Below are 12,162 nucleotides of genomic sequence, written 5' to 3' on the forward strand. Positions count from 1 at the left end.
TTCATTGACCAAAATTATATTATTTATTAATGGATATATAGAAATGGTTATACTGCAAGACCACGATTTATGTCAGAGATGTGTTTACGAAAAGTGCGATGAATATTGAAAGTACATATATCAAAGCAATATATCATAAAAACTAGAAAGCATCTGAAAATGCAAAGCCTGTCTGCATTGGTTTTATATTCCGACTTCTTCGTCCGTATGCTAAACATGAACAAAACAGCTAAACACTAGAACACTAGAACACCACTCGGTAGAGTGCATACCTCTGCCAGGCTGAACGGTTTATGTTTTGTATCCCACTGATAGGCCACTGATATATCTGGATTTGGACCTGAACCAAAATCTAATCGTCTCGTTCTCATCACCCAACCAACTCGTCCACCTAGTTTTGTCATAATCTGTCCACAACTTTTTGAAACATACTATATATCGTTTTGGCCCCATCTCTCAATGGTGAAGAATCACTTAAAAAATTTTTTTTGCACATATTCGGATCCAGATTTCGACCTTAACAAAAATTGAATCAATGCGTCCTTGTCACATACCCAACCAGTCCACCAAGTTTCATTCAAATCCATCCATAACTTTGTGATATCATGCTGTACAGTGCCTTCAGAAAGTATTCACATCCCTTGACTTTTTCACATTTTGTTATGTTACAGCCTGAATTTAAAATGAAATGAATTGAGATTTTTCCAAAAGTCTTCAGCCCCCTGAGTCGATATTTCATAGAAGCACCTTTGGCAGCGATTACAGCTTCAAATCCTCATGGGTATATATCTGTATCAGCTTTGAACATCTGGATTTGGGGAGATTCTCCCATTCTTCCTCGCAGATTTGCTCAAAATCTGTCAAGTTGTCACCTTCAGTCGGACGTCAGGCATTGACAGCAGGTTCGTGAAGGACTTGAAAAAAAACGTACCCAGTCTGAATGTTGCTATATGCAGTCAATGGCGAAACTGCAAATGGGGAATCTGCCAATGTCACAGATGGAAACCCTTACGTCATTTCCTCATTCTGCTATAAACTCAATCTCTCCATTTTCATTCCAAAAAGCATAATTCATCATTCCGATCACAAATTAATACCATAGTGTGAATATATCAAAATATAATGTTAAATCACGATCGTATCGAGATATTATCAAACCAGCGAACCGTCATCTGTACACTTCCAGATTCAGGAGCAAGGTCCGTGTCGATCGTATTTCAAAATCACAATTGTATTGAGGAATTTCTGAAACCTCCTACCTACCTTACAACACCTGCTGGGACCCCAAAACGTTCCACAAAAGGTTATTATATTTCCTTTTAGTAAAATATGCAACTGTAATGGTTACTAAACACTGTCCCACTGTCATGTGACCAGATCCTCAGCTCTGATTGGTGGCCGTTTGTGAGGGCCATACATCGATACATACATACATACATACATACATACATACATACATACATACATACATACATACATACAGTCATGTGAAAAAGTAAGTACACCCCATGTAAAGTTTTGACTTTTTCAACATATTTCAACATATGGCTATTTGATCTTCATTTCAACAATATTGATAGATAAAGGTGATATAATATAACAAATATCATGAAACATTTACATTTTGGAGTCCATTGTATAATTTAAATAAACATAGATGCAAATTTCGCATGTGGAAAAAGTAAGTACACCCCAACATTTATCACTACTTCAAACACCTAAAATTAGAATCAGGTGCACCAGCTCAGGTGCAAATGATTAGAACATCGTTAGAGAGGATCTTGGAGGAATCTGTCTTATTTGAACCTCAGACATTTAGTTTGGCTTTCTCTTTGTTGTTGAAGTGTGCGGCGTCACCATACCGAGATCAAAAGAGCTCTCTGAGGCCTTCAGAAAGAAGGTTATAGATGCCTACGAGTCTGGGAAGGGATTTAAAAAGTCTCCAAACAATTTGAAATCAATCATTCGACTGTCCGGAAGATCATCTACAAGTGGAGAAGATTCGAAACAACTGCCAACTTGTACAGGCCAGGCCGCCCCAGCAAGTTCAGGCCGAGAGCAGACCGCAAGATGCTGAAAGAAGTCTCTAAGAACACCAGAATGTCATCACGGGACCTACAGGTAGCTCTTGCCACTGTTGATGTCAAAGTGCACGAGTCTACCATTAGAAAGACGCTGCACAAATTTGATCTACATGGGAGGTGTGCCAGGAGGAAACCTTTGCTGTCCAGAAAGAACATCAGGGCAAGACTAAAGTTTGCCAATGAACACCTAGGCAAAGACCAGCACTTCTGGAACAATGTGCTCTGGACAGATGAGTCAAAGGTAGAGCTATTTGGCCACAGTACCAGAAGACATGTTTGGCGAAAACCAAAGACAGCATTTGACCCCAAGAACCTGATACCAACTGTAAAGCATGGTGGTGGAAATATTATGGTTTGGGGCAGCTTTGCTGCATCAGGGCCTGGGCAGCTCACCATCATAGAATCCAATATGAATTCTTCATTGTACCAGAGGGTGCTTGAGGATAATGTGAGGCCATCTGTCAGAGAGTTGAAGCTCAACCGAAGGTGGACCTTGCAACATGACAATGACCCTAAACATAACAGTAAATCCACCAAGGAATGGCTGAAAAGAAAGAAATGGAGGGTTCTGGAATGGCCAAGTCAAAGCCCGGATCTAAATCCTATTGATATGTTCCGGGGGGATTTGAAACGAGCTGTGCATGCAAGAAACTCCTCAAACATCGCACAGCTGAAAGAATTCTGCACGGAGGAGTGGGCAAAAATTTCTCCCAGTCGATGTCAGAGACTGGTGGACAGTTATAAGAAACGCCTACTTGAGGTTGTTTCTGCCAAAGGGGGCAATACCACCTATTAGAGCCAAGTCTCCCTTCTATCTCATGCCTCCCCCCCCCAACCTTCTACTGTCCCATGCCCCCCCTCAAACAACCCCTCACTCTGCCTCATCCCTTCACCACCAAACCTTTCATCCTCCTCATCCTTCCCTTTCTTGGAACTCTTCTGCAATCTCTGACACACTATCAACTGCTCTCCCTACCTCCCCCTCTCATCCTTCATCTTACCCTACTCCTCCCCTCCCCTGTCCTGTACCCGATGCTCCCCCTCTCTCTTCTTTAACGATATGGACCTCAAACATCCGGGGCCTTCGCTCAAACCTGACTGATCTCTCCATACAGGTTGCTTCTGACAATCCAGACTTGATCTGCTTAACAGAGACTTTCCTCCTTCAAGATGTCTCTGATTCCTCAATATCTCTTCCTGGTTACTCCCTCTTCCGGTATGATAGACCTGAGCCTCGTCCTGGTGGTGGGGTGGCTATCTATCAAAAACTCTCTTCCTCACTCTCCTTGCACTGCCCTCTCTCCTCCTCACCCCCAGGAGTACCTCTGGCTACGGCTTCCTCTCCGCTCACACCTTTTGTTGTGTGTATGTGTTCTGTACCGTCCCCCAAACAGTGATGACTCAATTTACATTTCACTCTCTGACAACATGGACCAACTTCTATCCACTCATCCCAACTCTCTCTTCCTCATATGTGGTGACTTCAACTGTCATCATGCCACCTGGTTGGGTGTGGGTTCCTCTCTCACCAGTCATGGCACCTCAGCAAAGGACTTCTGTGACTCACTGGGATTGACACAATCTGTCAATTTCCCGACCCGGATCTCAGCCAATGGAGTTTCTTCTCTTCTAGACTTGGTTATAACAAACTTCCCTGCTAATGTCTGCTGCTCTTATCGGTTCTTCTGATCATGTGCTTGTCAAAGTGGACATCTCTCTGGCCATTCTCAGAGAGCCTCCTCAGGGTCGAAGAGTCTGGCATTTCACTCAGGCCGACTGGGACGGGCTTCAAGCAGCCATCAATCGTCTGGATTGGTCTCCCATCTCCACTGCCTCTGACATCAATTCTTCCTGGGAATTCTTCCAAAGCAAACTGATCTCTCTCATGCACAGATTTATCCCATCTCGTCTTGAGTTGTCTTACCCTTCCTCCCGTCCATGGTACACCGAATCTTGTGGTGAGGCAGTTGCCCTGAAACAACTTGCCTTTGCCTCTTGGAAGGCAAATCCATCTGAAGGCAATCTCAGTTCCTTCCACCAAGCTCGGAACAAGTGTGTGTCCACCCTCAGGAGTGCCAGGAAGCACTATCTCTCCTCACTCAAGAACGAACTCTCAAACCTGTCTCCTTCCTCCAAATCCTGGTGGCGTCTGGTCAAATCCGTTTCTGGTGTTTGTTCCCCCTCCATCCCCTCCCTTACCTCAAATGGCCACACAGTTGACATCGCACGTGACAAAGCCGAATGCCTCAACTCTGTGTTTGCCTCAAAATCTTTAGTCCCAAAACCATCTCTCTCTGTTCCCACCTTTCCCAGTCGAACCCAACTGCTCCTGGACTCTGTGTCCTTCTCTCCTGACAAGATGGAGGAGTTTTTGTCTAACCTCGACTCTGATTCTGCAACTGGACCAGACGGCATCAGCCCACGGGTCCTAAAATCCTGCTCTGCCGCTCTATCTCACCCTCTCTCTGTTCTTTTCACCCTAACTTTTGCTCAAGGTCATCTGCCAGCATCCTGGAAATCAGCAAACATTACCGCTTTACACAAAAAAGGTGCAAAAACAGATCCTTTTAACTACAGACCAATCAGCCTGCTCCCAATTATCAGCAAAGTCATGGAATCCATCATTGCTTCGGATATGAAATCTTTCCTCTTCTCCAATGGCTTGATCTCTGATCATCAATTTGGATTCAGACCAGGTCACTACTCTGGACATGCTGCTTCTCCTGTCTCAACAATGGATGGAGGTCCTCAATGCCAAACAGGAAATCAGAGCAGTCTCCCTTGACATATCACGTGCCTTCGATACGGTCTGGCACCCAGCTCTGCTCACCAAACTCTACTCCTATGGTATCCATGGAAATCTCCATGCATGGCTTGCGGACTTCCTCTCTGGTCGTAGTCAACGTGTGGCCCTGAATGGATTTCTCTAATCTCCCCTTCCTGTTCAGGCTGGAGTTCCCCAAGGCATTGTGCTGGGCCCTGTGCTTTTTCTGGTCTTTATCAATGATCTCTCCGACTCTCTGGAAAATCCTCTCTATCTCTTTGCTGATGACTCCACTCTCTGCCGCTCCATTCCTCTTCCCTCAGATCGGCAGTCTGCAGCCTCCTCACTCTCTGAAGACCTGGACAAAATCACAGACTGGTCAAACAAGTGGAACATGTCTTTCAATCCTGACAAATCTCACACTCTTACTATGTCTCTCCGAAAAGATCGACTGGACAACCCTCCCATCTACTTTCTCAACAATGCTCTCCAAGAAGTTCTGTCGCTCAAGCTTTTGGGTCTCACTATCTGCCATGATCTTTCTTGGGAAAACCACATTTCCAAGCTGGCCTGCAAAGCCAGTTGCCGACTGGGCATCCTCCGTCGTGCGAAGTCCTTCCTAGGCACACCTGAGCTCCTCACCACATACAAGGCTTTCATCCGCAGCTCAATGGAATACTGTTCTCCCCTATGGGCTGGTGCTCCTGCCTCACACATAGCTCGGCTTCACGCTGTTGAAACCAAAGCTTTCAGAATCATTGGAATCTCCCGCGATGAAGCTATCTCTGAGGGCCTTTCACTCACTCACCGCAGGCAGGTAGGTGGTCTTTCTGTCTTCTACAGACTCCTCTCCGGCCTTGCTCCCCCAGCTCTCTCTGTGCTCTGTCCCCCAAATATTCCTACAGGTCGCACAAGATCTGCCAGCAAGCCTCTGATGGTTAAACTGCCGAAATCTCGGCTCTCTGCTCACCTTCACTCCTTCATTCCTCTTTTCTCCCGCCTCTGGAACAAACTCCCACACTCCCTTCAATCCCACTCCTCCCTCCAGGTCTTTAAAACAGCTGTTCACCACCATCTCTTATCTTCCCCCATCCAAAACCTTGATCTTTTCTACCCCCACTAATTCACCCCAGATCCACCTTGTTTGTAATTCCAACTTCTTTCCTGGTAGTCCTGGCAGTGTCCATATGTTTTATGCCTCTCCCACCCCCTTTCCCATGCCTCCCCCCAAAAGCCCTCTTCCTCCCACAGATCTCTCGATTTCTCCATGTCTCTCGGTTCCTGCTCTCAAATGTTGTGTTTGTGTCCTTCCCCCTCTCTCCCCATCTTGTCTACCGCTCCCGATGTTATTTGTTTTATGTGTCGGTTTGTCGGTTATGTGTCGGTTTGTCGGTTTGTCTTTCTGTGTGATAAATGTTCGCTCTTTCACGAGCCTCGATCTTGTATACAAAAAAAAAAAAAAAAAGAAAAAAAAAAAAAGGGTGTACTTACTTTTTCCACATGCGAAATTTGCATTTATGTTTATTTAAATTATACAATGGACTACAAAATGTAAATGTTTCATGATATTTGTTATATTATATCACCTTTATCTATCAATATTGTTGAAATGAAGATCAAATAGCTGGAAGTTGAAATATGTTGAAAAAGTCAAAACTTTACATGGGGTGTACTTACTTTTTCACGTGACTGTACATACATACATACATACATACATACATACATACATACATACATACATACATACATACATACATACATACATACATACATACATACACCGGACGGACAGACAAACACAGTTCCAGACAGCATTGCCCTTTGGGCTGCACCACAAAAATTAATCAAACTTGACTATTTGACAACAGCAATAGGCTTCAGTGACAACATGCAAACCCTGCTCAAATTTCAAGTCAATCGGGTGACCATTGATATTTTTATGCAACTTTGACCTATTGCTCTAAAAAAAACAAAAAAAACAAAAAAAACAATTGGCTTCTAGCTTTTGATTGGTGAACCTCTTCAATGACCCAATATGCCCGTTCTTAAAATTTCAGATCAATTGCATGAAAATTGATGATATGTGACTGACATTTGACCAAATTATAAATTTGTCTTCTCCATATTCTCATAATAAAGATTTGTTGAAAGTTTGACGACAAAAGCTGAAATGATTAAAAAAAAGTTACCGGCGGGACAGACACACAGGAGTGATTGCAAAACGTTGTCTCCTGGTGAGCGGGGAATGGGCTAATACACCTCTTCTGGAAGCAAAGTTGGCGGTATGTCTTCTTCTTCCTCCTTCTTCTTCTTCAATAAACGTCATATTTATAGATCAAAGGCAAACTTAATCAAACGACATCAAGAGCACGTTCACCAGCATCCATTCGACAAATAATATCTAATTTCACTTCGAAGGTAACAATTTTACAATGCTTCTTAGACAATCTACAGTGCAGGTTATTTCTTTGTGCGAAGTACATGAGTTCTTTCGGCAATTTTGCGATCTCCAGATTTGGTACCATAGCGATGTATTCTGGGGTCTTTTTCATTGTTGTAAGTTCTGAAAACGCTCGATAAGAAGATGAAAAAGACATAAAATGTCATAGCCCCCACCGTGGTTTTCGTAATTTTGCTGTAAGGAGTTGAAGATCGTCAGTCGGCCACCTTTGGTTGGATGACTATACATATGCAGAAGATTTTGTTTTCTCATGTATTGTTTTTGTGCCAAGTTTGAACAAAATCGGTTCATTCATGTCCGAGAAATGGATGGCGACACGTCGGCCATGTTGGATCTGATATCGAAAAAAAATGACATGCATATGTAAGCCATCATTCATTATCTGTGTATCAAATTTGAACAAGATCGGTAAATGCATGTCCGAGAAATGGTTGAGGACGTGTTCAACATCGGGGGTTTTTTTTTTTAACAACTAAAATGGCCGCCAGTCGGCCAAATTTGATCGCATCTTGAAACAAAATGATGTGCATATGTATACGTGGACGGACGGACGGACGAGACCAAACCCATAAGCCCCCATTTCGGACTAAGTCCAACGGGGGCTAATAAAAGGTATGACTTAAAATGACGCAAGTGCGAGTTGAGATGACGATCATCGAGAAGTGGAATTAATAACGTGATGACGTATTTGTGAAACGACAAAGAGGGGTATTACTGTATATGGAAGGAGGCCATATAAGACACCCAGGATCGTGAGTTCAGGTAATAAAAGGTCGTAAAAACTAGATTAGGTTTTGGAAACCTGCAGCACACAATGTACCTGAAGGAAAGGCTGGCATGCAAACGCAAAGCTTTATCCTGTATCAATCTGAACTATTAGGTATTCACTACAACCGAAAGATGGTCTAGGCCCTAGGGCTATTGATTAAAGAAAGAAAACAAAAAAAACACAAGATACCATTCAGCTTCAAGTCCAAAACACCACAGTGAGGAGAGATGGATGTTAATTGGGACCCATGAGGATAAGCTCACCGTAGGGATCCTGAGAGTTTCGGTTGTTGCAAGAGCTTTTCGGCATATTGCAGGGCGAGCAAGCTGTCTCCAAGGCCAAGTGCGACGTAAGCGCTACACGCCAGTGCAGAACATCTGGTAAACCCCCCCCAAAAAAAGAAGATAAAAGATGCAAATACCCAGAAAAATGCAACTACTAGACTTCATCTGTTGGCATCAATACATGTGGAAGGCCTTGTACAAACATTATCTGAATGAAAGGGGTGTTGGGAGACAATGTACAAATCAACAGTACTCTCTCTATATGAGAATTCAACCTCACGTCATAAACCATCACAAGCAAAGTGCTCGACAACCCAGTGAGCTAAAGCCGATGATGGAGATTAAACATAAATTGCATGACAAGGACTTTAGTTGGCATCAGTGTCCATTAACATGGACGAGCAAAGATCCGCCCCTTATGGACAAAGAGGAAGTGGGATCAGGACTTTTAGTACGTGGTTAATATCGCACCGTTGTAAAACCCACAAGTAAACGACGTCTTCCCTCTCAGAGATAGTATGGGGGTAATTGGTTTGGGGGTTAAAAGGGACAGGTAAATGACAAGGTAACATGGGGATAGGGTTAGGGTATGGATAGTGAAAACACTGGGGATGATTATTATATGTTTTGTATGTCTGTTTGATTTTTTTTTGTGTGACAAATGTGAGCTCTTTCACGAGCCTCGATCCTGCATACAAAAAAGAAAAGAAAAAAAAAGGTCAAATGCAATCTAGGCTGAGAAAACATACGGTGGAGATTGAACACATGAGAGTCTCGATCAAGATGTACAATGAAGTGAACCAGCTGGAAAATGAAGTATCCTTTACGACATGTCGTCATCGTCGTCGTGCTCCTTAAATCAACTTTTTACATATTTCTTTGTTTATCATTCTATGTATGATTCGCAGTCTGTTTATTTGTTTCTTTGTATTTTGCAGCGGTGCTCCAAGTCCTGCTTCTTCTTCCTCCTATCCATAATGTCGAGTTCTTCATAATAACACAAAAACGATGTTTACCAAGGAAAAGTCACCTGGGTCGAGTGGTTAAAGTCGCAAGCAGGTGGATGCAGTTTAATCCCAGACAAGGCCAAAAAAAGGGCTTGTGGCAGTCACCGTCTCTCTGGCCATTCTCTGACAGCTGCCTCAGTGCCGGAGAGTCTGGCAGTTTTCTCAGGCAGATTGGAAGGGAATGCAAGCAGCCATCTCTCTTCAGGACTGATCTCCTATATCTACCACCCCTGATATTAACTCTGCCTGGGACTTCTTCCACAGAAACCTGCTCTCTACCAGGCACAGATTAATCCCATCTCGTCTTCAGTTACCTCGCACATCTACTCGCCCATAGTACACTGAATCATGTGGTGAGGCAGTTGCTCTGAAACAACAGGCCTTCTCTTCCTGGAAAGCAAACACAATCAAAGGCAATCCTAGATCACTCCAAAAACTCCATAACAAGTGCATCTCCATAACCTTGATCTTTTCTACCCCCGCTAATTCATCCCAAATCCACTTTTTTGAAATTCCAACTTCTTTCCTGGAAGTCCTTGCAGTGTCCATATGTTTTATACCTCTCCCACCTCCCCCCAAGCCCTCTCCCTCCCATTGTTCTCTTGATGTCCCTGCTCTCAAATGTTGTGTTTGTGTCCTTCCCCCTCTCTCCCCATCTTGTCTACCGCTCCCCTTATTATATGTTGTATGTGTCGGTTTGACTTTTTGTGTGATTAATGTTAGCTCTTTCACGAGCCTCGATCTTGTATACAAAAAAAAATAAAAAATTCTGTGCTTGCTCCGGAATCTTGTGTCCTGAACCCTTCACACAAACCAACTGCTCCTGGACTCTGTCATTTATGTCTTTTGTATCTGAGAAGGTCGAGAAGTTTCTGGCAGCCATGGACTCTCGATTTTGCAACTGGACCAGACAGCATCAGCTCATGCATCCTAAAAACCTGTTCTGCTGCTCTTGCACTTTCTCTTTCTTCACTTTTTACCCTGTCATTTACCATCTGCTTGGAAGTCCACCAACATCATGGCAATACTGTCCATCAAGAAGGTGCAAATACCGACCCCCTTAACTACAGACCTATGAGCTTACTTCCAATCATCAGCAAGGTCATGGAATCCATCATCGCAGTTGGCGTAAAAAATTCCTTTTCTCCAACGGCCTCATCTCAGATCACAAATTACAATTCAGACCTGGTCACTCTACCTTGGACATGCTGCTTCTACTCTTGTACAATGGTTGGAGGCCATCAATATCAGGCATGAGATCAGAGCCGTCTCTCTCGACATATCTTGAGCTTTTGATACAGTCTGGCATCCCGCCTTGATCTCCAAACTGTCTGCCAATGGCATCCAAGGCCAACTCCACACATGGATTACCGTCTTCCTCTACTCTCGTAGCCAACGTGTGGACCTCAACGGAATAATTTACCCCCTCACCCTGTCAAGGCTGGAGTGCCCCAAGGCGATGTTCCTGGCCCAGTCCTATTCCTAATCCTCATCAATGATCTCTCAGAGTCTGGAAAATCCCCTTTATCTATTTCTTGATGACTCCACCCTCTGTTGTGACATCCCTCATCCTTCAGATAGGTAGGCTGTAGCCTCTTCCCTCTCTTCAGGCCTTGACAAAAATCACAAGCTGGTCAAATACTTGGAACACTTCTTTCAATCCAGATAAATCTTCCATTCTCACGATCTCTCTCTGAAAGAACCGTCTGGCAAACCCCCCGATCGACTTTCTAAACAATCCACTTGAGGAAGTTCAGTCAATCAAACTGGGTCTCACTATCAGCCATAATCTTTCTTGGGCAAACCACATTTCAAAGTTGGCCTCCAAAGCCAGTCACCAACTGGCCATCATTTGGTGTACAAAGTCCTTCCTTGGCAAACCCTAAATTCCTGTCCACCTGTAAGGCCTTCATCTGCAGCTTGATGGAGCACTACTCTCCCCTCTGGGCTGACTCCCCTGCCTCACACGTTGCTCAGCTTGACGCCGTGGAAACAAAGGCTTTAAAGATTATTGGAGATGCCTGGGCCTCTCACTTTCCCATCATGCCCTGCACCCTCTGCTCCTTCCACGATCAGCCCCCCCCCCCCCCAGCCTACCCCAGATTCCCCCCAGCCTACCCCAGATTTCTGCAGTGTGCACACAGTCCACAATCAACCATCTTCTGGTGAAACCCCCAAAATCCACAAACACTGCTCACCTTCACTCCTGTGTTCCTCTTGTTTTCCCACCTGTGGAACCAACTTCCACATTATTTTCAATTTCATTCTTCCCTTCAGGCCTTCAAGGTTCACCACCATCTCAGATCATGCCCAATCACAAACAATCTTTTATACCCCACATCAACCCCCCCCCCCCCCTCCCACACCCCACCCCACCGACCTCCATGCCCACATCCTTCCAAATTTACAGTCTTTCCCTCCTCAGAGTTTGCTTTTGTATCCCATCTTGTCCAATGTCCACCTTGTGCATCCTCCCCAAACCCCCATTCTTCTCCATACCCTTTATATGTCCAAGTTTCCCTCTATTTTATTTTGTCCTTCAATCCTGCTGTTGGTGCCCCCCCCCCCCTCCTCTCTTTACTCTTCCTTTTGTTCTGTTGCTTCCTGATCCATTATATGTTGTAGCTCTTCCACGAGCCTCGACTTTGTATACAAAATAAAGAATCAACCTCCCCCACCCCCCACCCCCAGTTCGAAAATTCTATATTTTTGGATGTGAACCATGATCACACACACACACACACACAGACACAGCTCCTTTAATATTGTTACGTTTATGGGGGAGGATGGAGA

The 12,162-nt window shown here is 44.2% G+C and overlaps 1 protein-coding gene across 3 annotated transcripts in view; it reads right to left on the reverse strand.

Annotated features, from left to right (window-relative positions):
- Positions 1 to 12,162, reverse strand: part of CNOT10 (CCR4-NOT transcription complex subunit 10) — a 160,285-nt gene that overhangs the window by 24,303 nt on the left and 123,820 nt on the right. For all 3 annotated transcript variants that reach the window (XM_068108758.2, XM_068108756.2, XM_068108757.2), the window contains exon 14: positions 8,342 to 8,455. In XM_068108758.2, coding sequence (XP_067964859.2) covers positions 8,342 to 8,455 — 114 coding nt within the window. The remainder of the gene's footprint in view (positions 1 to 8,341; positions 8,456 to 12,162) is intronic.

The sequence above is a fragment of the Myxine glutinosa genome, chromosome 2 (genome assembly GCF_964187855.1).
Source record: "Myxine glutinosa chromosome 2, kmMyxGlut1.1, whole genome shotgun sequence".
NCBI lineage: Eukaryota > Metazoa > Chordata > Myxini > Myxiniformes > Myxinidae > Myxine > Myxine glutinosa.